Here is a 27,382-nt window from a genome sequence, read left to right on the forward strand (position 1 = left end):
TTGCCAAAGAACACAAATAATCTACTACAGAATTTTTAGGCTGGTAACAGCTAAGATGAGTCTGTACAGGCTGCTGGATCACCTTGGTTGTGGCAAAAAGACCAGCCTCAGTGAATGGCACAGCACTCAGAGCTACCCCAGGGGACCGCTGGGCTGCACTCTGGATCCTGGGGCCCCAGCTGTTTTGTTCCTAGATTTTCAAAGCAGCTTAGCACAAAGGGAGATGAATACCACTTCTTTTCTGTAACCCCAGCTTTGAGGCAATCTCAGTTTCCACATCTGTGCAGAGTCTTCATAGATTGCTGCATACAAAATTTCATCCTTCCCACCGTGGAAGCAAAGTCTTGGCTAACCTGCTGTTCAAACACAGGGTGGAGGGAGGATCTCTGAGTTGCTATGCTGCTTGCTGAGGTGCGCAGTGCTCACTGTAGTCATCTGGCATTCAAATAAGATGGTATCAGATTAGACTTGAAAAAAATTCCTTCAGCTAATTTTCTCCTTCCTTTAAATAGACAAATAAGTGATCATGTGAAAAACAAATGGAAGTCTAGAAACTTCTGTTGCTGTGATTATGTTTCTCCTTCAGAGGTGGGAAGAGATCTACATTTCTGACCTAAAATAGCGGAAGTAGCTCTAAGGCAAACTCTCTGGACAAGAAAATCTGAAGATGACTGAGGATCACAACATTCTATTTAAAAAAAGGACAAGTTTCCCTTTAACTAATATAATTTGTTAATTTTTCCATTTTAAGTAGCCAAAAGTCTCACAGCAAATATGCAAAGTAACTGGAAGAGGGCAGTCCTTTTTTGCTGTAGCCTTCACCACCATTTGAAGATGAAAAATGCCTTCCTTTCTTCTTATGCTCAAGCCAAAGGAAGAATGAAGGATTAACTTTAGCAACTTAAGCAGCAATATAATTTTGATTTAGGACAGATTACCTCATACTTGTCTGGGACTTGAACAAATGAAGACTGAAAATCGTGTGAGCAGCTGTGATTGCTGACATCAAGCCTTTTACTCTCCTTAGAGAAAGCTGGTTCAGTGGAAAGTTAGAAGAGAAGACCAGCCAGGTGCTTTAGGTTCCCTCACAGTAGAGTACATATTCAGCATATAACTCCAATAATGAATAAAATTCAAGTTTAAAGAACTGTCATAGCCCATATCTTTAATTTAGAAAACCATACAATATAGTTATCCCATGTAAAAATGTATTGTAAATACAAATGTCTCAGCTTTCACAGCAACACAATATATCAACATTTTTACTAGAGTTAAGGGGTTTTAGTGTTTGTGAAGCAGATCAAATTTATGTTAATGACACAGTCACATTTCTTCATACCAGACTCCTGTTCATCAAGTCAGTCAGCAAAAAAATTCATGCCTAAGTGATACCAAAAGTTTGTTCTTCCACAGTTTACATCCCCCAAATGAACTCCATCTGAAATTACTTTGGAATTTTAACCAACAATCCTATTATTTTTTTTGTCCAGATTTTCTCCTCTTACATTGATTGAGCATTTTCTCCACATGTCCCCAAATAAGATCCACTGGGAATATGACTACCAGACCTATAACTGGAAATGCGCGGTCTAACCTCTTTGTTGTTGTGGACTTTATTGTTTTACATTTCAAGGCAGTTGTTTTTTTTCTGTTACAATCCCTCTCTTTTATAGTATTTCCAAGGAGCACAAAGCGATTGGCACACAAAAGCTGTTCAAGGCAAGCTCAAAACATATTAGCAATTTCAGCTGAGACCAGAAGAGCTGGATGGTTTTCCGCAATCACTTTCTCCAAAGCTTCCTTCTCTCTGTTTCCATACTTTTTTTGAGACATTTTGTCTCCCAACTTGTTTTTCCACTTGAACACCTGTTGGTCATCCCCATGACTTTCATCCCACCATATCATTTGAATGCAACTTTTTAATTTAATCTAGATAAAATTTTTGTTTATCAAGTAAAACCTAAGAAGCAGAAAGCCTCTGCCCCCTCAAGGATTACTTTGTTCAAAGAAGGCACAAACTGAAATAGAGCAGGTTCATTCTAAATGTTGAGAAATCTTTTTTGCCATGCAGGTGATTGAGCATTGGCACAGGCTGCCCAGAGAGGCTGTGGATTCTCCACCTCGGAAATCTCCTGAAGCTGCCTGGGCCTGGGCCGTCTGCTCTGGAGGGCCCTGCTGGAGCTGGGGTTGGGCCAGATGGATCCAGATGGCCCTGCCAGCTTCAGTCATTCTGTGATTCTGTGAAAAAGGCACCAGCCTTAGCTACCATTTTCAACATGAATCGGAAGTGGAGGTCATTTGTAGGTATGAATATAATTTCTTGTGTAACTTTCTAGTAGACCAAATAGTAGACCAACAACAGTAGACCAAATAATAAACATGAATGCCCGTGTGTACACATATATGGATGTAAAATATGCAGAAAAGTATTCAGAAGTCCTAGTATGATTTCAGGGAAACAACGAATGAAACTTGAGGGATCTCTTCTGTTACTATAATTTTTTAGAGAAGGAACAATTATTTGAGTAAAAATGAACTTAGCCACTGTAATTGTAAATCCCCCTAGAAAATTGTTCCTATCTTCACAGTGGGAGCATTATTGTTTTCTTAGTAATAAAGGCGAGCATACAGACACTTAAGTAAAGAATATACTTGTAGCCCAGAGCTGAGATAGGCGTGCCCAAGATCTGCTCTTCAGGTAGTGCTTCCACTTTGAATTATACTGTGCGCTGAATTACCACAGCTTTAAAAATATTCTCACGAACATCTGCTAAAACACAGTAATTACCATAAATATTTCAATTATAATAAGAATCCTCAAGATGAGTGATTTTATTGGTTGTGCACCCAACCAAAGAACTTAGGATGACTACCAACCATTTGCTTTGCTACAAATCTACTCACACAAATTTTTATTCACATTGATAGTTTCAGGATGTTTACAGCCAATATATATATTGTTTTTCTGCTATGACCTACTCTGGCTAATACTGTACCATGTACTTTTATATAAACACATAAAGTACAAGCCAAACTTTCAGTGTTTGCATAACATTACTGGTAGCGTCAAGAGCTCACAATCATGTGCATACCAAGCAGGAGTCTAGACAGTATTCTGACACCACATGTAAGAACCCGTATGTTAATGTAATCATTTTAAAAATAAATCTTATGCTAATTTCAAAACCACCGTCTTTAGTGTTCAGAACAACTCTGTCTTCCCTGTCTTTTTTTTTTTTTTAAGCTCTTTTTGCTTAATTGGCAAACTTTCAGTAATTACTGATAACTGCATCTTTTTAAATATGTTTTATGCCTGATTCCAGATCAATCCTTTCCTAATAATCTTGGATTTTTAGGCTTGGAAATGTGAGCTTGCTGTTTTGTTAACTCCTAAAGGAAATCCTCCATAATTTTTCATAAATTTCTGTGAAACGGGATCTAATTATGACAGAAAAGACATCAAAAGTGAAGGTGTGGTAAATGTAGATACACAATACCTACAAATTACAATGACTTAAGACTGGGAAAGAAGCTTTCTTGGAAGGCAGACAAGGAGGAAGGAAGATAATAAAAGGCGCTACCAGTTCATACATTAGGTGTGTGCACATGCTAAAAAAAGCCACCAACACCACAACAAAAAAAAAAGCCCTCACAGTTCAGATTTCATCAACATGGCCATCTCAGACGTGGATGTACAAATGTCCATGCATGATGTCATGTGGAGGTACGTGCGGGGTGGTATTTAAGTGCTACATAAAGGAACTGAAAATTCAAACTCGGGGAATGAAGGCATCAATGTCAGCTACTGCACAACAGTAAGAGAAAATTTTTGCGCAAGTGAGGAAATCCTTTCCAGGTTGTTACAACTTTGGAAAGCTTATTTCAATTAAATTGACTCTTTTTGATGATAGATAAATAGATTGATAGAGAGGTATTACATGAGGTCTTGACTTCAATGATGAACAAGCTCTCAAGGTCAACTTAAGGAGTGAGCAATATCTTTATAGCCACCAGCAGCAGACTGAGTGACCACGGGAGATATTAATCACATAATATACTGCCCCACCCTTCTCAGGGCACAAACTGGACACCCTATTAAGGGTGTATTTTCTTCCTTCTAGGTATTCCTTTATTGAAATAAATCAGTAAGTAAAGACAGCTTGTTTAATCAGTAGTTATAAGAACATCTCATCGGTAATGATTTCTTTTGCAAGCCACGAATTAGGTACTAAAAACTTAATTCCTATCACTTGAAGCAGTTTCTTACGAAGTCTTTAAAGATCAAACATACCCTAACAACCCAAGCCACTACGTCTACAAAAGATCCTGCAGCAATCTGAATGATACTAACTTATTTCTATCAAGATACACAGGAAAGATGAGCTATAGCATAAACAACATAAAACTGGGAGACGTCAGCTAAACAATCCCATGATGACAAAGCTATCAAAACACAGACTGTGTGAAAATCCTAGTCCTTAATGAAGAAAAAGAGCACTGCAATGTGAAAGAAGTGCACAATGATCAATTCATGCACCCTCATAAATCTTTCACAGTATTGTAAAGCCACTTCCCTTTTGCTAAAAGACAGAACAGACAATGCACTACTGTGCCCAAAGACCTGAAGGTAACCACAAGTAGACAACTGACCTAAGTGAGTAGTACCGTCACATAAGATGTCAAAATGATGAGACAACTTCATTCAACCTCCAGTACAGCAGAAGCAGCACTGTGTTTACACCAACTGCATTCACACCCAATTGAAATTACTAACAGCCGCTTGGAGGGTTGGAGGAGCTGAAGCCTAATTCAGCAGTAGCATAAAGTAAAACAATGCATTATTTTAAAAAAAATTCAAAAAAGGAAAACATCCTGGCATATTCCACACAAATTTTATCATGCATAATTGGAGACCATTCAACATAGTGTTTTTGCTTTCTTTTTTTCCCAGATTAACACAGAACTTTACCAACAGAAGAAAACAGATGAAAAATGTGTGTGCACGTACATATTAGTCTATTTTTAAAAAAGCACACATTCTACCTTGTCGTTTTTGCTGATGTTTTTTTTTGTTTGTTTTGTATTCTTACCTTCTACTGCTCTCTTGAAGAAAACTTTACAGCTGCCACATGTAACTACCCCATAATGACATCCAGATGCCTCATCTCCACACACCAAACACACTTTGGAAGGCCGCGAAGAACCAGATGATACACTTCTCAACGAAGAGCTGGAAAAGAACAAAGCAAAACAAAAGTTATGAATATTTCAAATCACACTGGCCACAATGCAAAGTTCAATTAAGAATTTATAACAGGTATATAGCTCAGGGCACCGAACAATTAGGAAACCACAACTCTTTCTGGCACTGCCTCATTCAACACATGAGCTGCTTTAATTAGTAGAAGAAATATTTTATTGTCTTATTCAAAGCACTCATAATATATCAATGTTAATGCGAGAAATTACCACAAGGGCAGTGGAATTTATTGGTAGCAGATGACTAAAACCAAAAAAAAAAACAAACAAACCACTCTGGCAGTGCCCACAAAACTATAAATTTTCAATTTTCTGTTTTTTTTGTTTGTTTGTTTGTTTTGTCTCAAGCCCTTACAGGTAAGGTATACCTGTAATAAACCTGCTAAGACCATTTCATGAAGCTGTACAGCACAGTGGTAACTTCTCCTCCCTTGTTCATGGTCCTGCTTATAAACTCGAGCTGCTCTAGTAGTGGTATCTTATATTTCTGTAATTGAACAGCTTGCTTCCAAAATAGTTTTGAAGCCTTTCTGCATTCTGTAAGTGTAGAATATTCTTTTTTATTACAGTAAGTGCCAGGAAAGCAGTCTTGATGGTTTAGAAAACATTCTGAAGTTTTTGCAGGCTGATGCATCTTGCAAATAGGGCATTTTTGTTGCTGGCTTTTTTTTTTTTTTTTTTGAACTGTGACTCTCTGAAGATACCTTTAGTTAGTATTTTCCATTGGCAGCTCTAAAAGACAGTGCTCTTCAAAAACCAAGCCCCATTTCATGATGCAGCAAGTCTCCTCCCTCCTTCTTCCCTGGGGAACTGGAAATGCCACCCTAATGTATAATTGGCATGTTCAGTGAAACATGTCAGATACCAAAGGAGGTGAGAGCTTTGGATCCCTCCCATGCCCGCACAGGGCTGGGGAGAATCTTCCCCTTGATACTGTCTCTCTTCTCCACGTAAATATGACCTCTTGCATTTCTCCACACCTTATCTCTCTGAATCCTGTCAAATGACTACAAAAACAACCCTGGAAAATTTTACACCAGTGGTGAAACAATCTGATAGTTCAACTTGCAAATCAGAGGCTATTTGTCAGTCAGGCATTGGGCAACAAAGTTCACAGGTAGGCTTAATTCAAACATAAGACAAGCAGCGGATTAAGAAATTCCAGCAATGCACTCTTTGCCTTTTGCATTCTGTATCTTCCTTCAAAGAGGTACACAGAGGCCAAATGACTTATCCAGGGGCATGGCAGGAATGTCACTCCAGATCAGGGACCACGAGTCCCCTCGCCTGCGGCTTCACTGCAAAATTCAAACTAAACATCTTTCTAAATGGCAACATTCAGATATTAACCCAAAATGTTCCAAATAATATTCCTGTTCTTGTCTACTCGCTTGTCTGTTAGATTTAATAGTTTTATTCCCTGTGCTATTTATACTTTCATTACATAACGTAACACCTCCTGATAATTGCTGGGTGATGGCATTAGCTCATCTGCCAGTGAGACAAAGGAAAGCCTCCCCAGACCTACTGTAAGAAAGTTTGATTTGCTCAAGTCACAGGCATGGTTACGCACACTGGGTGAGCAGAGCTGTAAGGCAGCTACTTTGGGATTTACCAAGACTATGCTGCTACTCAATGCTGCATTTCAGCTCTGCATTTTGATTTGCTCAGGCAGCAAATGCAGCTAGGGTAAAAACCTCTTTTTCCCTTAGCACATTGCATACTGTGTGAAAAAAAAAAATAAAAATCAAGCTTCTCATCAAACAAATTTCTTCAGAAGGTGTCTGCTTTCTAGAGAAAATGTCAGCAACCTGGGAAACTACCTAGTTGAAAATTCATGTTTTGCTTTTTCACTGCAAACTGCAGTATTTTGTCTGAAAAAGGAAACATTTCAATTCTGACACACCACCAAAAACGTCTCAGGGCATTTGTAATTTTGGTGCCGCGTGTCCCCATTTCTTCATGAGACTCGCAAAGATTTTCCTACTGTATGACTACCATACTGCATAGTCTTTCCATCCTGAAAAAGGTCACCGTACTTTTTTAATATCTAAAAAAGCTACTTCTGGTAGAGAACTCTTACTGCACTGAAATGGAGGATCCCAGAGTATTACAGCAGTGTGTATATACAGACACACAAGCTGTGTATATACACAGACACATATTCTTTTTATTTGAAAATAAATTGTCATGTAGCATTTGCAGAAGGTGGGAGAGCCCTTTTAGAAATTAACTACCCCTTAAAATTCCACTTACACGAACTAGTGGGTTAAAAAAAAGCCAGTAACGACACATTGAGACACTGTTTGATCCATAACTATTATTAAATGCCCACCTAAACAGTTATCTTTAACATATTTTATACAGTGCTTATCGAGATAAAGGGCTTGAACGAGCTGAAAGGCGAAAGTACAGCTTGAATGCAAAGCATGTATTCAGCTATTCAGCCACAGCACCACAGGTGGAAGCGTAACATTCTGGAATAAAATTTAATTAATTCCCATACATCCTTTTAATCAGATTAAAAGTGGAACAGGTTAAAACACAAACGAGGTATTTTCATTCTTAATAGCAGTATCCAACATGGAGCAATTCTCAAATACTCTGCTCCAAAGAAACACTGATATTAGCTGTTGGTACTTAAATCTCCTCCAATTTGTGTCAGTTTAAGCTATGATTGCCTTTTAATGTTTTGCTTGTTTGGTTTTAAGATGACCTATGTTCTCTTTCATCCATGTTACACCAAAGTATTTTCTAATTTAAAATGCTACTATTTCATACAAGAGTTATAGTGGTGTTTATACACACCTGAAAATAATAAAATGCTGAGTTCCAAAAATATGCTCAAATCATATTCCTAAGCTTCAAATTAAGTCATTCTCTCCACTGAAGCACGGACAGTTACATTTCTTCATGAATCTGTTTTACATTCAAAGAAGGTAGATTTAGACAAGATATTAGGAAGAAAATCTTTACTGTGAGGGTGGTGAGACACTGGAACAGGTTGCTCAGCGAGGTTGTGGATATCCCCTCCCTGGAAGCGTTTAAGGCCAGGCTGCATGGGGCTGTGAGCAACCTGGTCCTAGAGGGAGGGGTCCCTGCCTATAGCAGGGGGGTTGGAACTACATGATCTTAAAGGTCTCTTCGAATCCAAACCATTCTATGATTCGATGATTCATACTACTATTCCTTTCTTAGAAACTTGACCACAGTAAATAAGATTTGCATCAAGTCCTGTCTGGTGAGCAAACTTCCTCTCTGCCCTCAATTCAAGGCCAGATATCCAGCTTGTATGACACAAACACACTTGATCTATTCATTACTTGCATTAAACCAACTACTTAATTCATCAGTATAATTATATAACCTGTATGCATAGGCAGAAACACTACAGTAAAATAGTCCAGTTTTAAAAATGCTTCCCTTACGTATGTTGTTCTCAGTTAAACATTTCCCTTTTCATTATTTTTGCCACAGAAACATTCCATAAATTTTTATTAAATAATCTAACGTAAATTGTTATTTGGAAAAAGTTACTGGGAGTAACAATAAAAACTAAATTTTGATTGTAACACATATGCAAATTAATTCAGTTTAACTTTTTTTTTTTTTTTTCACTCAGTTAGATTCATAGCACTAGATGAAAACCTTAGTTACAACAACCCAGATCACCTTGGCAGTATATTATTCTCTCCTTTGAAAAATTACAACAGTTGGTCCCAACAAGAAAAGATACTATAAACTCAGTGGAGACCTCATAAAACCTGACTCCCTGGACAACAATTAGCCCAGTGCCAAACATCTATTTCAAAGACACCCTAAACCTAATGATATCCATAGGCCACAGCGGCAGGATTGAGTCTTAAAATGCTTAAGAGCAAGTTTAAACACTGCTTTTATACATTTGCAGAAGTCCAAACTACAGACTTAACAAATATCGCTCTGCTATTCACAGCTTTTTGAAGTTTTGGACAGTGGGTTACTGCTGACCTAGAATATTTTGCAGACAGCAATCTACTTTTAATACAACCTTCTAACTGAAAGTATAAGAAAGACAGTATGACGTATCACAGAGATGCCTACTCATCATTGCTTTTGGAAGCCAGTGGTTTCCAGTCTTATTAAGGGTTATTATTGTCACATCTCTGTCACATTTCCAATGTAAAGAAGAACAAACAAATACAAAAAACCCACCCATACTACAGGATGCAAAGAGAAATGATCTAACACAGCATACATATTTTATCACAACAATATTACAGCCAAGGGCAACATGGAGCAGTTTAACAACATCAAATGTATCTTCTAAATGATTTGTAAAATGTTCGCTTAGATGGCTTCACTAACATTTGTCACGTTGTAGGCTGTGTGATGAGGAATAAGCCTGATTTATTATCCTCAGCGGTGCAAATGTTCGTAGTTAAACACTGACCTTGACTAGCCATTGCCATTGAGCTCATTTGTGTTTCCACAAGTCGGTTTTAGTAATAGTTATATGGATAATTAATTAGAAATAACAGATTTTGTAAAGAAGAGTCAATAACCCACAGATAATCCAGCATTTTAAAAGCTGATTATATGGGTTATTATACTTCTCAAACCAGATGTCATATAGGAGCACCTTTCTGATGATAAAATAATGCACTCCAAAGAAGCACAAGGCACAGTATGAATCCCAAAGTCATTTGTTCTAAGTACTTTCATTATTATAAGAGCTGGATGAATCCTCTTTACATTCCACATAATTAACATTACTTTTTCATGCAGAAGTTTCCTCATAGTAACATAATCAAAAGGAACCTGGCTTCCTCAATAAATATATTATGCAAAAATAAAGGTAAAAAGTTGAGATTGGCATCAGGGTTTACTTGGTTTGGTGAAAACGTGGGAAGAAGAATAATCAGGAGCTGCCACAAGATGCACAAACTGTCATGACCACCAGCAGTGGCATATACCATTTCCCAGATCTCGTTCCACACCACTAGTTTTATTGTCAATGTTGAGGTCTTACTCATGTAAGTCCTGCCTCGTGCAGCCTGACTTTCTTAAAAAGTTTCACTGCAGGAATGTACTCTGATTCTCTGCTCTAACTACACGCATAAAGCAGATTAGCAGACTGGAAAATGGTATTTCTTAAATGTCAGACTACATAAACCAATCTTCCTGTCAGCAGACCAAGAAGGCATAGAGATGTGAAAAGGCAGAGAGATGAAGTGATTGGATTTTAGGAGGGGAAGGGAGTCACATGACACCTCCTGAATGCAGAGTTAAAGAAGCAATGCTGAAACCATACAAAAAAAAAAAAAAAAAAAAAGGCTCAGAAACAAAATTCAGAGCAAATTTACCCTCTAACGCTTGGCAGAGGGGCATATGAATTGCCAAATAACTTAGCTGCACATTCTGCTGACTGAGTTTCCTGGGGCTTTATCCTGCTCCTACAAAGATGAAGACAGACATTGCAGAAGCGGTTATGTTTCCTTGACTAAAACAGTCAGACTTGCACTATGTCCTCTATCAACCCCTACACCTAAAGGCTTAAAATAAAGCTTAAAGCCTTAGCCTTAAAATATATATATATATATATGTATACTTTAAGAATCAGAAATCTTGAACAAAATCTAGATATTTTAAGAAAGCTAACTGCATTTTAGTATATTGTAGGGATGACAGGCACCAAGCATAATATCTAAGCCAGTGTATACTTATTCTGCCATGTGGAGTACTCTATCAGTCTGTAAGTAATCTGAGCAGTTAGGGAAAGACTTCTCTTTAAATGTCTTCTCTTTACTACAATAACAGAAGGTAACATAAACATTTTTCCACTCAAGTGAAGTATTCAGGAAATGCAATTAAGGAAAAACAACAACCTGTAATCTAGTAACTTCTTGTCCTATAAATCAGTTACTTCTGAAACATCCCAGAATTCAGAATCTTTAGCTCTTACATGGATTATCATTTATTCTCATTTGTTTTGGTCTAGTTAATGATGAAGAACTCATGCTATCCTCTGCTGTTTGCTATAATTCAAAGAAAAAAAAAAAAGTAACCACTATCTCACCAAAATACATGCATTTTGTCACCTATGGACTGGAAGATGTCTTTTGAAGAAACATTAAAAAAAAATACCCTCAGCAGATAAATGCAGTAGCTGTTATGCTACATTTAATTTAACAGTTAGTTTCAATCTCCTTTTCCCCCCCAATTTCAATTTTCAATTGTTTGAAATTCAAATACTGCAGCACTAATATAAAAGTATAGATTAAAAAAAATTAAGGCAGTATTTATAGTTCTTTTTTTTCCGCTCTTAAATATTTTGATGAAACATGTAGGTATCAGAGGGGAAAGCATACACTGTTAAGAAAGAGGTATAAGATTGTATGGTTTCTTTCCTCAGCAGTTCCAGTTTTCACAATAAGTTACTTTATTTAGCAATGCCTAAGGGTCGTATGCAGCACTTTCATACCTTGAAATTAATTATGCCAAAATGTGAGTTCTGATGTACAGTGATAAAAGAAAAGGCTCCACCCTCAAGCTCCCCAAATCTAAGAAAAGTTACTCATGATTTAAAAAGAAAGATTTAAATCGCAATATTTATTCTGAAGATAGAAGCTGATGGGTTCTCTTTGCTGTAGGCACCAGTGAATAGGTTCCTGTACTTAGCTTAACCTTAAGGTATATGTTGATTTTACAAAACGAAGCAAATGTACTAAGCTCCTTCAACTTCCATTTCCCTTAGTGGATGTTGATAGCAGGACCGAGCACTTTCCTCAATCCAGCTGTAAACCTTGATTTTTTCTTGACCTTCTCCACTGGAATCTTCTGGTAGCAGCTACAGTCTGCTATCAAATTTTTACCTTAAAGTTATCCATCGACTACAGAAAAATATAAACTTAAGCGTAAATAAAAGTGTGCTCTGGTGGGCTGACACTGAGTAGCACTTATCTCCTAGGGGAATGAAGGGGCTTCTAGCCCACTGATCCAGTGATCAGAGAAGTATAATGTCCGGTTTGTGGTTTTCTGAAAGGCACTTCTCACTGTCACAATGTAACAAAACCCAATGTCGTAAGGGAAACAAAATCCACTAGTTCTGCAGTTCCGTTGGTATATAAATACAGTTACCAGTTGAAAACGAATGGCTGACGCACGTAGGAAGCCGACTACTAGGAGCAAATCTCCAGCTTTGGAACTCACAGAACAACAGTAAGCTTAGCAACACATTTGCTCTAACTTATCATATTAGGCCCACTTATAGAATTAGTGCAGTTTAAATGCATGCAATGTTGGTTATTCTTCTGCTGATAATAAATTGCAATGCACTGTACGGCAAGATAAGGCAGAAATACTTTATCTGGAAAATGATCTAGTTAATTATTGCAAATCTAGGGGGGGAGGGTGGAGGAGGGAGCAAGCAGGGGATATTTAACTCTCTCTTTCCCTCTACTAACTCACCTGTCATGACTAAAGGGAAAGAGATAGCTCTGAAAAGCCCATTTTTTTCTAGAGCCATTGAAAAAAATATTTCAGCTAACTATGCATCCTGATCACTCCTGTAGGAGAGCACAGTAGTGCTTACTTGGTGAGGCCCTGCTGCCTTCTTGGTCCAATAGTTTGTGAACTGCACAAAATGCAATGATTCAAGGGAGTTCCTCCTGCTCTTGGTCACACCGGTGGGAAACCATTGCCATAAGGCATTACAGGTAAGACATGGCAATTATGCTCTGCTGTTGAGGACTCTTAAGACAAAAGAAAAACTGTACAGTAAAAAAGAATGGAAAATATACACAGAAGTCAAAGGCAGAGAGATGCTACCAGTAACAAGAGCATCTCCCTTCTTATGAAGTCTCCTCTTTACAAAATAAAGCTCACTACTTTTTTTTCCACATTCTTCTTTCAGAGTCTAACCAAGCAATTCCCACAAACGCTTTCCTTGGCTTGGAAACCTTATTAAATGAAGCCCTTATTAAAGCAATCTGAAATGCCATTAAAGAGCAGAGTACTGACCATTTTCAACCTAAAGAAATGTCATTCTGTTGCCAAGCCAGAAATCTGACTGATGTGTCTGCCAAGGGCTTGGCACCGTAAGTCCGAAAAGAACACAAGTCCTAAAAAATTTTTATCAGAAAAATTAGTCTAGAACAAAAACAGCTTGGTCCAATCATACCAACTTTCCCATTAGAAACTATGTGCTTTACCTTCTTAGTGCACGTTACACTTACTGAAAAAGCCACCACAGCATTAATGTCCTAGCCAGACAATTAAAAAAAGTTTACAAGAGTTCCATCTTGAAATAAAAGAGAAAAATTAAAATACTTCAGAATAGCAAAAAGTAAACTGAACTGTCATCCCAGTCTAATGGGGATTAAAATACCACAAGAGAAAAACCTCCAGAGCAACCATGAAGCCATAGGGAAAAAATGCACCAAAGCACAAAAAGGGTTACCATGGGAACAAAGGCTATTTTCCAACTTGTCAAATAAAAGCCCCAGTATGGCAGACCTTTACTCATAAGAGCAATTCCGCAGGCTTCTAAAGGCAACATGTATAATTATTACACGAGGTGAAAGACGCTAATGGGTGGGGGAGGATTTTGCCCTTTCAACTCCCTTTTGCCCTCACATCCAACAAGACAAAATTAGTACGTATGTCAAAAGCACATTAGCATTCAGTGCCCGTGTGTGTTATAGTGTAATTCCACACAGGAACAGAAAATAGAGGTAGAAAAGTCTGCACAGTAATCTAAATTTTATAACAAGACCTAGGGGAAATGAAAGGCAGTAGGCAGCTCACAGCACTGTTTAGTATGAGTTAACACACAGAACCAAGTAAGAGGACTGAAGCCCAAAACCATATCAGACGAGTTCCTGACATGACCATCCTTCACATGCCCTACGTGGATTTGCCAAAGGAAGGCTGGAAAAAGATAAAGCCCTCTGAAGATGATCTTACTAATTGAAAGGTAATAATCCTCAATGAGGTTCAGCTCGGTCCTTCGTGTTTTACTGGAAGCGGACAGCTTGGAACCTGTTTCAGTCAGTACAGTAAAAGCAGAACTCCAACTTTACCACAGTCTCTGAATAACAGGTGCTTTAAGTCATATTATTTTGAAATAGATTCTGCCACATCTAAAAACACTTTTTGAAATAATGAAGGCTTCATTTTAACAAATTATTTTTCTATTTAAAAAAAATTCAAGCTGTTCATGGTTCTAATGGATATAATTCTTATTCGATAAAAGAAATACAATGGCTTGCAGCATTTGGTTAGGAAACTACACAGCTGTAGGGGCAGTTTCTTCATTCACCTTTTCCACCTTCCTAGTCTCATAAACCCAGTAACGCATCTTCCCTTACTATGTAAAGGTGGAAAAGCCAGGGCGATTACTTCTTCTGCCTCCTTTACTATTCTCCCCTTGACACTTTTGCAGGCTTTTACTACCTTTTGACAGTGCTATGAATTTGGAGGAAAGTGCATGCATTACGGGGAGAAGAACATGTCTGCATTATAGGCAATACAGGGCACGCATGTAGGGGACTTGCACCTGTTAGCTTCTTGCCTTTCTTCTTCCTAACTCCAAAAGGTATGTTGGACAACTTCGAGAGAAAGGGAAGCTGTGAGTCACTCATTTTTTGAGGGCCATCCACTCATCATTGTACTCACTTGCAAAAGAGCTTGTTTTGAAATGGAAGTACAGAAAAAGATACATTAAATTTATCACCTTCACCAGTTAGAAAGATGTTCAGGAGGACAGTATTGCTAAAGCACCTGACATCATATTCCAGCATGCATGTAACCTGTCTGTAAATGCACAAACTGTGCTCATGCTGTACAGCCTTATAGTGATCCACTGTTTTTAACTTCACATACCTTGGATTTGCACAGAATTGTATCTATTTTAGACATAGGAATGGCTCAGGACAAAAAGCAACATCAGAGCTCCCCAAAAAAGTGAAAACTTTTGAGCAGAAGTACTACTCAATGTTGGAAGATACAGGTTTTAGTTACCAAGTGCACGGGTAACTTTCAAGAATCCTTTTAAAATCCACAATAATTACACAACAGGAAATCTCTGCTCCCATTAAACCAAGTAAGAATTCTATTGATAGTAGAGGCAGCAGAAAAAAAAATCAATTCCAAGCGTAGTTTTAAAATATTCCCCAACAGAAGTGCTTTCAATTCCCCATTCCCTATTTTCACAGCAAGTGTAACTGCTGACACGTAATACAGTTACGCTGTATTAAATAACTGTAGTTTTTACTTTCAAATCAATTAAGATATCCCTCCATTATATGTCAAAGTGACAAGTAATAGCCTGCTGAGTGCCACGGAAAATTTTGGTCAAATAGCAGATGAGGGTTGCAATCACTGACTGATACCTAAAGCAAAGACTTTTGGTAATTCTCCCACAAGCAATCGCAAACGCTGACAAAGTTCAAATTTGTCTTGACAGGATTGTCAAGGCAAACTAGAAATGTTCCCAATTGCAAGTCAAAGAATTCATATTTATTCAACTGAAATTCATTCTACTGCTCCCATACTAATGATACGCAACACTGTACCTACCAGTCTCTCTAGCTGAATAGTTCAAACTCATACAGCAACGATTAAAAGAAAATAGGAGTGTTAAACAAAACAGAGGCCAAGGAAATTATGTTCTGCAACAAACATAGCCATGGTTTGTTACTTAAATCCTCTGCTATACATTGCCAAAACACTCTTACAGTACATAGTAGGTCTTGATTTTGGAAGGCAGCTTGCATTTAACTTAAGTGGAAATTCTAGCTTGTACAATAATTAAAAATACCACCATTCCTCCCTTTTCAGGAAAATGATGTTTAACTGTTTTTGCACAGAAGCACGTTACTCTAGAGGCAAACCAACAATTGAGTGCACATAATTATGTGTTTATGCATGAATTTATAGAATTTACATAGTAATCAAGGTGTATAGCAGACAGAGCAAACAGTGTTACTTGCTAAGACATCACCCCCCAGATCCTACTCACGGAGCCTACCTGTGACACAGGCTTTCCATTCTCCATAGCAAGAACTGCAATATTAAATTTATTGTTAAACTACAGCATCACACACTGACACAACGGGTTCCACACAGTGCAATTAAAACCAAACAGAAAGAACCTGACAACACACATTCTTTGCTCCATTAAGCATTTTCTGCCTATTCTCAAACAATCTTTTTTTTTTCCCTCCTTCCCCTGCAGCCACTGAAATAATTTCTGCTATGAACAGGTGTACAATGTGCAGAATAAGCACGTAGGAAAGAAAGATGACTCAACAAAGAGCTTCACAGTTTCAAATGCTGCAGCAGTCACAGTATAGGGGAACTTTATAACATTGCTGAAGAAGCCTAGAAGCCCCTGCTGCACCCCTCTGCATCCCCTTCCCATCCACACAGTTCCTGGTGCAAGAGCCCACAGCTCCGACACACGCTCACAAAGTGTTAAGAGACTTAAAATATTTCCTTGCTTACATATCTGCTTTCCATATTCCCAACTAACATACACAAAAGACTGGACACTTACTGCAGTGGAAGCCATAAAAGATAAAAGCCCAAACTGGAAGAGACAATAGCTACCCACTGTCAAATTCAGATGAAGCTGGATAGCATTCAAAGCTTACTAGGTGGGGAATGCATAGACAGCTCAGTTACAAAAAACTGGATTTCTCTAGGAAGCTAACCTCTGTCTCTGGTTCTGCTGGACCTGCTATTGTGACCAATAACTTCCAAGAAAAAAAATCCTAAAAAAGCCATAAACCCTTTAAAGCTTTAGACCCTCACTAACACTTGTTTATTCAAAAAGCGTTATCTCTGCCATTAAAGTACACAACCCCACAGCATCTGCCCTCCACACGTCCATCTGGAGCAGAGACCCAAAGCCCGAGGTCTCCTCCTGGGTCCTTCAAGCTCCACATCCATTAGCGTCGCCCATGCAGGCACTACTGCTCCTCTCTTCACTGCCAGCAAGCAGAAGACTGTGGTCCAAATGCATCAGGTACAAAGCCAAACACTGCTTTATTTCAAATATATATTTTAAATCAAAATAACTGAAGCAAATTATCTATTTCCTCTAAAAATGGTGTACACAAGAGAGCAGGCCAGTCATGTTGTACACTAGAAGTGGCACTATCTATTACTTCTACACATCTTTGAAAATCTTTTGCATACCTCTGGCAAGAGGAGTTCCCATTTCAATGACAAATTAAGTCATATTATTCAGTGTAGGAAGAGTTAGCATTTTATGACTTCAGTTGGCAAGATGTTAATCCCATTTTTGCAGCCCATTAACAGTTACAGATAGCCCATCTGATTTCACTTATTTTTTATTTGGTTGTTTTCCCTGGGTAATTCATTTTGGTTTTGCATATAACTATAGAAGTCTAACTATTGAATCTGCAAAACTTCATCACAGTAGCCAGCATATACTCCTACAGCTGTCTTCTTTTGTGTGGTTTTGGACTCCGTATGTGGATGTCCACTGAAGATACACTTGCAGTGTTTCCTGAGCTTGCATCAGGAAATGAATCCATGCAAAGCGGCTTTAGGCATCACGTCCACCCTTCTTCGAAAATCTGCATCAGTGCTCCTGTACCTACAGAAATGTTTCTAAGCTGAGTATTTGAAAACACCTGTAAGAACTCCATACCTCAAACCTTTTCCAGGCCTTTTATACTAGCAAGAGAATATACGAAGACTGCCCCAGAGGAACTGAGTAATGTTTGGAAGAAACAAGGCTGTTATCCAAACTTCATAGTCACACAGAAGAATGTTAATAAAAGTAAATGCACACCAAGCACTTGTTTGAAGTTCAGCGTTTTTTTCATTCCAGAAACTGCTTTAATCTCACAAATGCTGCTCTGCCTTTTGTTATCCCCTTTCATGACTGTGTTGTCAAGCACAGCACTCAGACAACTTCATGCAGAAGTAGCAGAAATCATCTACAAACAGCAAGCTCGTGCTGCTCACATTCAGATTTTCTAAAAGAGCCTGAAGCAAAGCCTCAATTTTCCTCACAGAAGTGCTCAGGTAGGGCTGTTTGGCAGAACGATCAGGGGAGTACATACCCTCCTGGCTCTCAAGCAATAGGGAATCAACATGCAGGTCCTGGCAGACAGCAAGCTGCAGGTTACCAGACCTTGGATTTGATGCAAAAACTGCTGAAAAATCAAAATTCCACCAATCACATAACATCACAGGCAGTTTCCCATATGACAGACTCTAGACATGCCATGAAGCAACTCTGGCTATGTGATACCAAGGCTGATCAGGGTAGGGATGAAGCCCTGTTCTGTGGCCTTCTGACCACCAAAAGCTCTGATGTTCTGCCTCAACTGGAAGCACCTGCCAGAGCTGCCAATTCATGAGTCTACCCTATTTTTTTAAAGCCTGAAGAAACCCTGAGATTATGGTATTACAGGCTTTGGTTTACTTATCAAAGATGATACACAGGCCTTTATTCAGATTTTCTTGGCCATAAGATTGCATTAACTGTTCCTCAAACAAAACAAACCACTGGGTCTCCTGGCCATGAGTCCAAAGGCAGAAGTTCCTTTTTCCCTGCAAAAAGTGATAGATGACACCAGCTTCCAAAGTGTGAGCTGTAACCTCCTTGTAGTGTTGAGTGTTTGCATCCTTGAATTTCTTGATGGCCATAAACAGTTGTGCCTTTGTGAGGCCAGGTGGAGCTCTCCACCCAAACACTCCAGCAGGAGCACCGCAAGTACCTACTACCCTTCTCTACAGTAGTTACAGCACAGACAAGTTTTCATGCCAGCTGCTCTTGGGTAGGCAGCTGGAGAACTTCATTTAATGCTTGGGCAGAGATGCCAGATGGACATTTTAATAAACTGGAGAGGTGTGTAAGCTACTGATTTGGGCTGGCTGAGGCTCAGCTTCTTAAGGCATTCACTAGCCTTAACTTATCTTAAAGTTACTATGGTTGCATGAAAAAAAAAATCATGGTATGAAAAGAGTCTAAGAAGTTTATGAATGAATATTGATAAACTGCTGATGGTGATGTGCCATAATTATTCTTAAAGCATGAGGTCACAATTCTAAATTATGAAATTGCTGAAATAATATTTTTGAAGTTTCATCTTTCCCTTATGCATAAAAATCTCTGCTAAGCCTGCAAAATATTAACCTCAAATGTAAGGACATTATGCTACTTTAATAAATTATATAGAAGGCTTGACTTGTGATCAAGAAAATATTAAGGATCAGGCTACTGTACTTTACATTATTTCTTTACTAAACCTGAATAGTTTTAATTAAAAATAGAGTAATTCAATTCACTACCACATAATTGACAAAACACAATAAATGTATTTAGGTTCCAATGCTGTGGAAAAGATGACAGGGATAAACTATAAACTGAACAGCTGAAATACAATCAAGGCAAAAGAAACATACAAATCAAGGGCTTCAACACAGTAATTTAAAACCACTTTTTTTTTTTTTTTTTTAAATCGCTATCCTGTCCTACAGAAATCTGGATTACTTTGGATACTTTTGTTTTAAGCACACAAGCCTTAGATTTACACTCAATCAGAATAAGATTGGAAAGTCTGTAAGTAACTCCCATTCCTCTTCAAAATCTGACATATAATTCCTGATAAAGCTGCCGTGCACCTGCGTGCATGATTGAGAAGCTCTCCATGAAGACTGTTACTCAAGTGCACAAGTATGGTTATCCTTCATGTTAACTATTTATGAATTGTTCCACTGCTACAGACAAAGTGCAATGCTATCAGAAAAGAACTTCTCATTAGAAACCAGCTCATTAAGGTATTTTTAAATGTAACAGCGCAATTTCAGCAGACATACATTATTTTTTAAGCAGAAAACAAACAGAAGCATTTTACTCTGGAGTTGAGTGTTCTAAAATTTTAACGAAGAAAGTATTTAAGACAGTATTATAGGAAATAACACCTCATTGACAGATATGAAGCTAGAATAATCCTGTACATCTTTTCCACCTCTTATTGCTGTGGTCACGTACCCAACACACGCATATCCTTTCCACTCACTTTTCCTACAGAAACGCGGTGCAATCTGGAGGCTGGGAGAGAAGCAGGACTGGATACTGCACATCAAGTGGACTCAACATCTGCCAAAACTTTCCTTCACATCCAGAATGCTGTGAGGAATAACTTGTTACTTCAAATCCAAATACCACCTCCCCTCTTCTTTTTCTTCCCCCTTCCCCCAAAATGAAGAAAAATTACATTATTTAAGAGAAAATGATTTTGTTCTAATTACACTAAGCAGATTGCTAAATAAGGGTGGGGGGAAACGAGAGCAGGTTGCAAACCTATTCTGAACCATCTTTATTAGCGAGTCAGTGCTCTGATGGCTATTTACTGACGGTACAAAAGTTAAAGAGATTAATTTTCTAATACTGTAGCCCTCAAGTATTTCAAGAAATTTCCATCTGTGAGTAAAACAATCACTTCCTTGACACAGTTTTGCACAAGTTCTTTATGAGAAGTGCTGAAAAAACCATCTTATCTGATGCTGTACTCAGCAGTGACATTTTGGACAAAGTGTAAAAATATTTCATAATGAAGTTATCAGATTGATAAGTGACAACAAAGTGCTACCTGTGAAATGGTTATTGAACTTCACCTTCTAAATTCTTGTTTCAGATGCATAGAATTCTGTTAGTCCAAATGAGCTTGTTGCTTAAAATACTACTGCATCCCACACACTTGTTCCTGGAAGATAGCGCAGTGGAGCCCATCTGAAACACCGTCTGGCATGCTTACCTGTCTCAAGCCCTCACTTCATTTTGCAGCATTCTCCCCTGCTGCGTGTTCATCAGAACAATATTTCCTTGCAACAGAGCACGTGATTAATCATAATCTACAAGAGGATACGTTACCCAAGAACCTTGTAAGAGCAAAACCTTATTATAAATCACTAATAGTCAGACATTCATGTTTATCATTCACACTTGATCTTAACATTTCCCCACCCACACGTCCACAGCTTTGAGAATAACTCTAGCAATCCAAATCTCCACCAGCCTTCCATGTATTAAGGCAGTTAGTCCAACAACCCTTCTTTCCCTCTATGCCTGCCTCCTTTTCTTGATGCCCTCAGAGAGAGAATGTCACCTAAAAATTAATCAATATGCAAGAACAACAGAGATTCAACCCAGTAAAAAAATAACAACGTATAATGTGTTCAGCTGCTGTCTGTTGCTCATTCCTATCCTGTTAGGGCCAATGTGACCTGCTTCAAACCTATATCTGATTAGATGCAGAAACACAGCTCTGAGGTTTCACGGAAGGCTGCTGCCAGCCTGCAGAGGGGAGGTAACTAACGAGACGACAGCTGAGCTGAGTGAAGAAGGAAAAGCCTCCTCCACCTCTCATCACAAACCTCTCTAATTCAGAAGGAGTGCCTACGAAATACAGGAACAATGAGATAGAGAATAGGTAATAGAGACTCCTACCAAAAGAAAATTCACTATCCTATGGTTTTCTCAGTAAAACAACATTAGTGCTAAGATGCACGATAAAATCCTTAACATGTTACCAAATAGTTTATTCATATAGTTATTCTCCCCCTGTATTTTCCGATAACTTTTTTCCTTCTTTTTGCCTTTCAGATGAAGGCAACTGCTTCACATTTTATGCACCACAGAGCCAGAATGAGTATCAAGTGTTTAACGATGACTCCCTCCAATCCCTTGAGAAAGAGGAATAGTAAAATAGGGAAGACAGGAACTGAGGAGCATATTTACTCCCAGCTCTTGTCACTTCACAAAAACATGGAGGGGAAGGGGAAAAAGAGAAAGTCTAATTTAGTGGTCTGAATGCTATATTGGAAGCTCTACATGCTTCCAAGGCAACTTCTAATGAAAGTTTTGTGCATATGCAAGTCTGTTCATGGAAAGGTAACATATGCTTATACTCATTTATCCTTTATACAATGAATACTTCATGAAATTTGTATGGTCTCTTTTTTTTTTTCCTCCCTTAACAGCGAGATTCACAGATCTGCAAGGATGCTAAATACTAAATCTGTAAAAGTTCATGACAGTTTATGACAAAACTCCTATTCAGTTTGGACTAAATTTATTTGGTGCAATTCCAAACGCTTGTCGGAAGTGCACAGATGGGACTCCTGGCTTTACAGGCTATAGGAAGTGGGAGAAACCGCTCATGTGCCCTACTGAGACCCCTGTGTACAGATCAGCAACGGTGCTACCCTGACACACACAATGCTTCTGCAAGTGCTAAAAGCTGAATGTCTCTACTCAACCGAGAAAGGGACCAAATGTCCCATGCAAAAGTTGCAAAACATTTCAATTGCTGCTTGCAACTTTTGCTGTAAATCCATGTATGAATTGAAACATACAAAAAAGCCATTCTCTTTACTGGAGAGTTACTCATTTTATAGCTAATTTTCAGACTACTTGAGCAGAATTCACAAACTGCAAATTATCTTTTGCTCTGTTTCCTTCTCCCTGTCTTCATGGCTAAGAATGAATACACCAAGTCTTTTAAGCCTCTTCTCTCCATACTCTTCGGTCAACATTCTTTAACTACTTTATATTGAGCTGTCCCTTCTGGAGTGTTATACCATAACACGAGTCTTACACTTCATTATGTTAAAGAGTGTAGAAGATTTGCACACAATTTTTACTTCTAAGCTTTTACGTCAAGAGTTTTTCCCTTGTGACTGCCTTTCTTTGTATTCCCTTCCTTATTTCCTCAAGCTTTTATCTTAAGATTCAGAGGTCTTTCTCCCACTTTTCTGCATGCTAAACACATCTTTAGGATTCAGAGAGCTCAGATGTCAGGTATGCAAACTATTTTTCGTTTAAGAGCAGAACTGGCACACTAGTCCATTCCAAAGATAAATGTATTTGTAGTGGAGACTCACCTTCAAGTTTTGTTCCTCTCCATTAGCAATGTCAATTTGATGATGTCAGCTACGGTGAAATTAAAAATATTGTATTCATTCAATAAAAAATGTTTTGCTATAGTGTGTCATCCTGAAGTCTGAATATACTGCACTCATACATTTTTCTGAAGAATTCTACAGGTTTAATCTAGAGTTCTTCAGAGTATAATATGCACAACAGGTAACTTGGCACTAGTTCTTCCCATCAGTCAGAAATCATATACGTAATCCTTGTACCAAAGTAAAAAAAAAATACTGTCTTGGGTGTTTGCGGTATCTGAAAATAACATGAAGTGTTTTATCCTGCACCTTTATTCAGACTGAAGTGACTGTGTAATCATTCATAATTCAGAAGTAGCTCCTGTTGGGCTTGTGTTAACAACTTAAGTATCAAGTAAAGAAAACTTTTTACAGCTAGGGCTGGCAAAAGTGTCCTGTACTAGCAAAATGCTACACTGACCACACTGCAATTGGTTTTGATAAGTTATGCCAATACTTTCATTTTCAATTAAAAAAAAAAAAAACAAAAAAACAATCTTGAGGCAAAATGACCAAAAGTTAAAACTCATCAAATATCAAAAGATAAGCACAGAAAAGTCAGGATACCAATTTTCAGAAAAGTGAGAACGAACTCCTGCCCTCTACGATTTTTACCTTTTTCTATATATATATATATATTTAAATTCCCAACAGAGTACACCTAAAACTCATCTGGTCACCATAGTAGGCACTGCTTTTCATGCAATCATTCAGGCAGCAGCATTTCTATCAATGCACAATATTCAACATAGTGCCAGTTCTTCTCCATTCATATCTTTAAATGTTAAAAGCAAATGTGCTGACATGTGTGTCTCAAAAGAATAGCTTGGATAGTCAGACATACTTCTATTTGGGAATAAAGGATGACAGCTCAGTTTCCTGACACAAATCAAGGACAGAATTTTGCACACTCACATACTAAAAAACAGTACTCAAAGATTCAGAAAACTGGATAAATGAGTTCTGATGTCACCCTGAAAACCTTGTTTTCATCATGCTAAAATACAGCTTATTGGGTGCAGTGCACTTAGATTAATTACCATACAATGCAGCAAAGACTGAACATTCTGAAGAATTGTTAGATGAATTTTCCAAGTGCCTTTCATAGGCAATGAGGGAGGCAAAGTAACTTCTAATGTAATCTCTAATCACAAAATAAAGTAATCTCAAGCCTGCTGTGAGTTACAGCAATTTATAAGGTGGTTCCAGAAGTACAGGAGCCCAGGCTGGAAGGAGGATCACTGGGATGGCTTTGTATTATCAGCCACATGGGCTTGTGAAATGGTTCTAGTGACTGGGCTATCCTGGGTACTCCAGTCATAAGCTCAAGAATCATGCTCAGACTTAAAAAATGCATGATTTAAATAATTCATCTTCCCAAGGCACGTGACAGTAAGGTGGAGTACCTTACCAGATATTAAAACAAAAAGAATTAAAAAATAATATTTTAAAAAAATCAATAGGGTCTCACATTGGCTGTTTCAAAGACGACGGCATAAAGAGAAAAATCAACAAGGGAGAATGTTGCAGGAGTCAAAAAAGATTTCCTTTTCAGGAAGAGATACTGCAGGGTCAGCCCTCAACTCTCAGGACTAATTCAAACAAACAAAACAAAACAAAACGAGTGAAAGCATACACTTATTCTTCATCACCTATTATTCTGCCCCAGACAATTTATTTCTTGCATAACCTGAAACAAAGACAACATTCAATGGCAAACACAGCCCAGATGCTGTAGAAAGCCGCCTCATTTGTCCCCTCCCTGACAAGCCCCTGGACAGACAGAAAGTAAAAACAGAAAGCCCAAGCAATTGCAGGTCAGGAAATGGCTCTGCCTCATGAAGCACCTCTGAATTCCGAAGGAAATATGCTCTTCTGGGTCAAACAGGCATCATTCCTGCCATCAGCCCTTTGACACCTGAGAAGCTATTGGTTTAGTTAAGAACAGAAGCAGAATCCCAAGTCACTTATTCTATAAGCATATTAGAAATTATTTGCAAGGAGTCTTACTTCTAATCAGTAGCTAAATGAGTTGACAGATAGGGCAATTTCACATACACCAAAAATGGAAACATTCCTGAGGAATTTTAAAAAGAGAGCTTGAGACCTAGCCCTAGTTATAGCACCCACTAACATTTGCAACTTGTAGTAATTCATAAAAAATAATTTAATAAAAGTTTGGGTACAACTAAGCTGAATATTTGACACAGCATTAAACACCAAAGATTTCACATTTACAGGGACCATTAGCACAAGTAAGCCCAAAGCCAGAATATTACAAGAGCAAAACCTTTTCAGTAGAGATGATGATGAAAAGCCAAAAATTTATACAAAAAACTTTTGATACAAGAAGAAAAAGTACAACATGAATACGAAAAATCAAGTTTCATTCAACTCGGCAAGCTGCGAGCATTAAGGTCTCGCTCTCATAGTCTTAAATAAGATCTGAGTCTCATTGAGATCAATTATAAAGTTTCAACTGATTTTAACATGGGCTGGAAATTCATTTCAAATTCCTATAGTAAGCCAGACCAGCTACTGACCTGAGTTACAAAGAATCCTATAATATAAGACAATTCACAGAACATTTAGCTTCAAAACCAGAGAACAAGCCTCTGCAGTGTTCAGTCAAGGAGTTAGGAGGCACATGAACTGCTGACAGTTTTCTGTGTGATCCAAGCATGGAGCTCCCCTTAAACCCTCTGGCTATGTAGGAAAGCCATCTCCACCAAATACAGGGCTGCCTCCCCATCTCTCTTGCACAATCTCAACTGGAGAGTGTCCACATAAAAAAACACTTTTGCAATTAAAAAGAACCTAATAAATTAAGCTTCAAAACATTAAACACTAGTGAACTATGCAAAGCCATCAAGATAAAGGGAAGACGAGAAAAGATTAGTATGATATGGTTAGGGTTTTTGTTTTGTTGTAGATTAAATTTCAGTTACATTCCCTCTTCCATACAACCATCTTTTCTGTTCTAGACTTGGAGAACGAAAACAAAACCAAAACCAAATCAAGCCTGAATCAGCTTCAGGATACAGGTTTCTCTAAAACACACAATTCAACGCAACTTGAAGCTGGAGAATAGTTAAACTATGATTATAACTTATAGCATGAAGAGTGGTAATAACTGTACATCCAGGCAGTGAATGAATAAAGGCCAGGGGATGTTTTATGCCATCTATTCCACACCCCCCAAGGGCATGGCAGCTTGGACTAGAGGACAGTGGCAATGCAAGCACTTGAACTGCAAGCGAGCACTGCAAGACATGAACTGCATGTAAGCACTTGTATGTTTGTATACATATGCATGTATTCACACAGAGATACATCACCAAATAAACAGTCGCTGAACATACAGGCTGTCATCACTGGAAGCTAAAGGTAATCGGTGCTCAGATGCCACTGACAACTCACGGTGGCCCTACCACCTGAGAATTATGTAATGCTGTTACGAAACAACACAGCAGGTGATTGCACGACAGTCCCCCCTGCTGAATACGCAGTCTCTGTGGTTGCCCTGTACAGCTGACTGCCCTCCTGCGGCGAGTGTACGATACGCTAGGGTCAGCTGAAAAGGTTGCAAAGGGAAAGAAACAACCTTCAGGAAAACTAACATCTGGTATGTGTTCACGATGGCTACTGCTGTCACTGCAAAATACCAATGACCTTCGAGCCAAAGACAGTGCTTTTACAACCTGGGGAAAATCCATCTAACCAACTCCCTGAAAGCACTGTTTGCATGCACTCGCTAGAGGTTTGTAGTATTCAGCAACAGCATTCTTCTTCACATTTTATCTACGCTGTTCAAACTGTAGATGGGGGTTAAACAAAGTTCATTTTTCTCCCTTCCTCCCTCCATACAGTTGCTCGCTCTTGCTGTTGTGAACTGCTGCACCCAATTATAGACTATGAACATGTGTCGCTGCTACAAGCAATGGAAAGGAAGGGCAGGTCCCAACCCAAACACAAAGGAATCAGCATGCAAGCAGTGCATGCAAATGCAGTGCTGCAAGGACAAGGTGAGAATACGCCAGCTGAGGCAGAGGCCAGCAGCAGGAGAAAGATGGGCTACAGGGAAGAGTAGCAAAAAGGGCTGCAGCAGTGTGGGTGAAAATACAGGGCTACCTAGACCCGAGTATGGAATTAG

General features: G+C 38.5%; 1 protein-coding gene across 2 annotated transcripts in view; it reads right to left on the reverse strand.

The window, feature by feature from the left end:
* Positions 1 to 27,382, reverse strand: part of NR3C2 (nuclear receptor subfamily 3 group C member 2) — a 199,315-nt gene that overhangs the window by 83,929 nt on the left and 88,004 nt on the right. For both annotated transcript variants that reach the window (XM_021396391.1, XM_021396390.1), the window contains exon 3: positions 5,091 to 5,230. In XM_021396391.1, the coding sequence (XP_021252066.1) occupies positions 5,091 to 5,230 (140 nt within the window). The remainder of the gene's footprint in view (positions 1 to 5,090; positions 5,231 to 27,382) is intronic.

This window comes from Numida meleagris, chromosome 4 (assembly GCF_002078875.1).
Source record: "Numida meleagris isolate 19003 breed g44 Domestic line chromosome 4, NumMel1.0, whole genome shotgun sequence".
Classification (NCBI taxonomy): Eukaryota; Metazoa; Chordata; class Aves; order Galliformes; family Numididae; genus Numida; species Numida meleagris.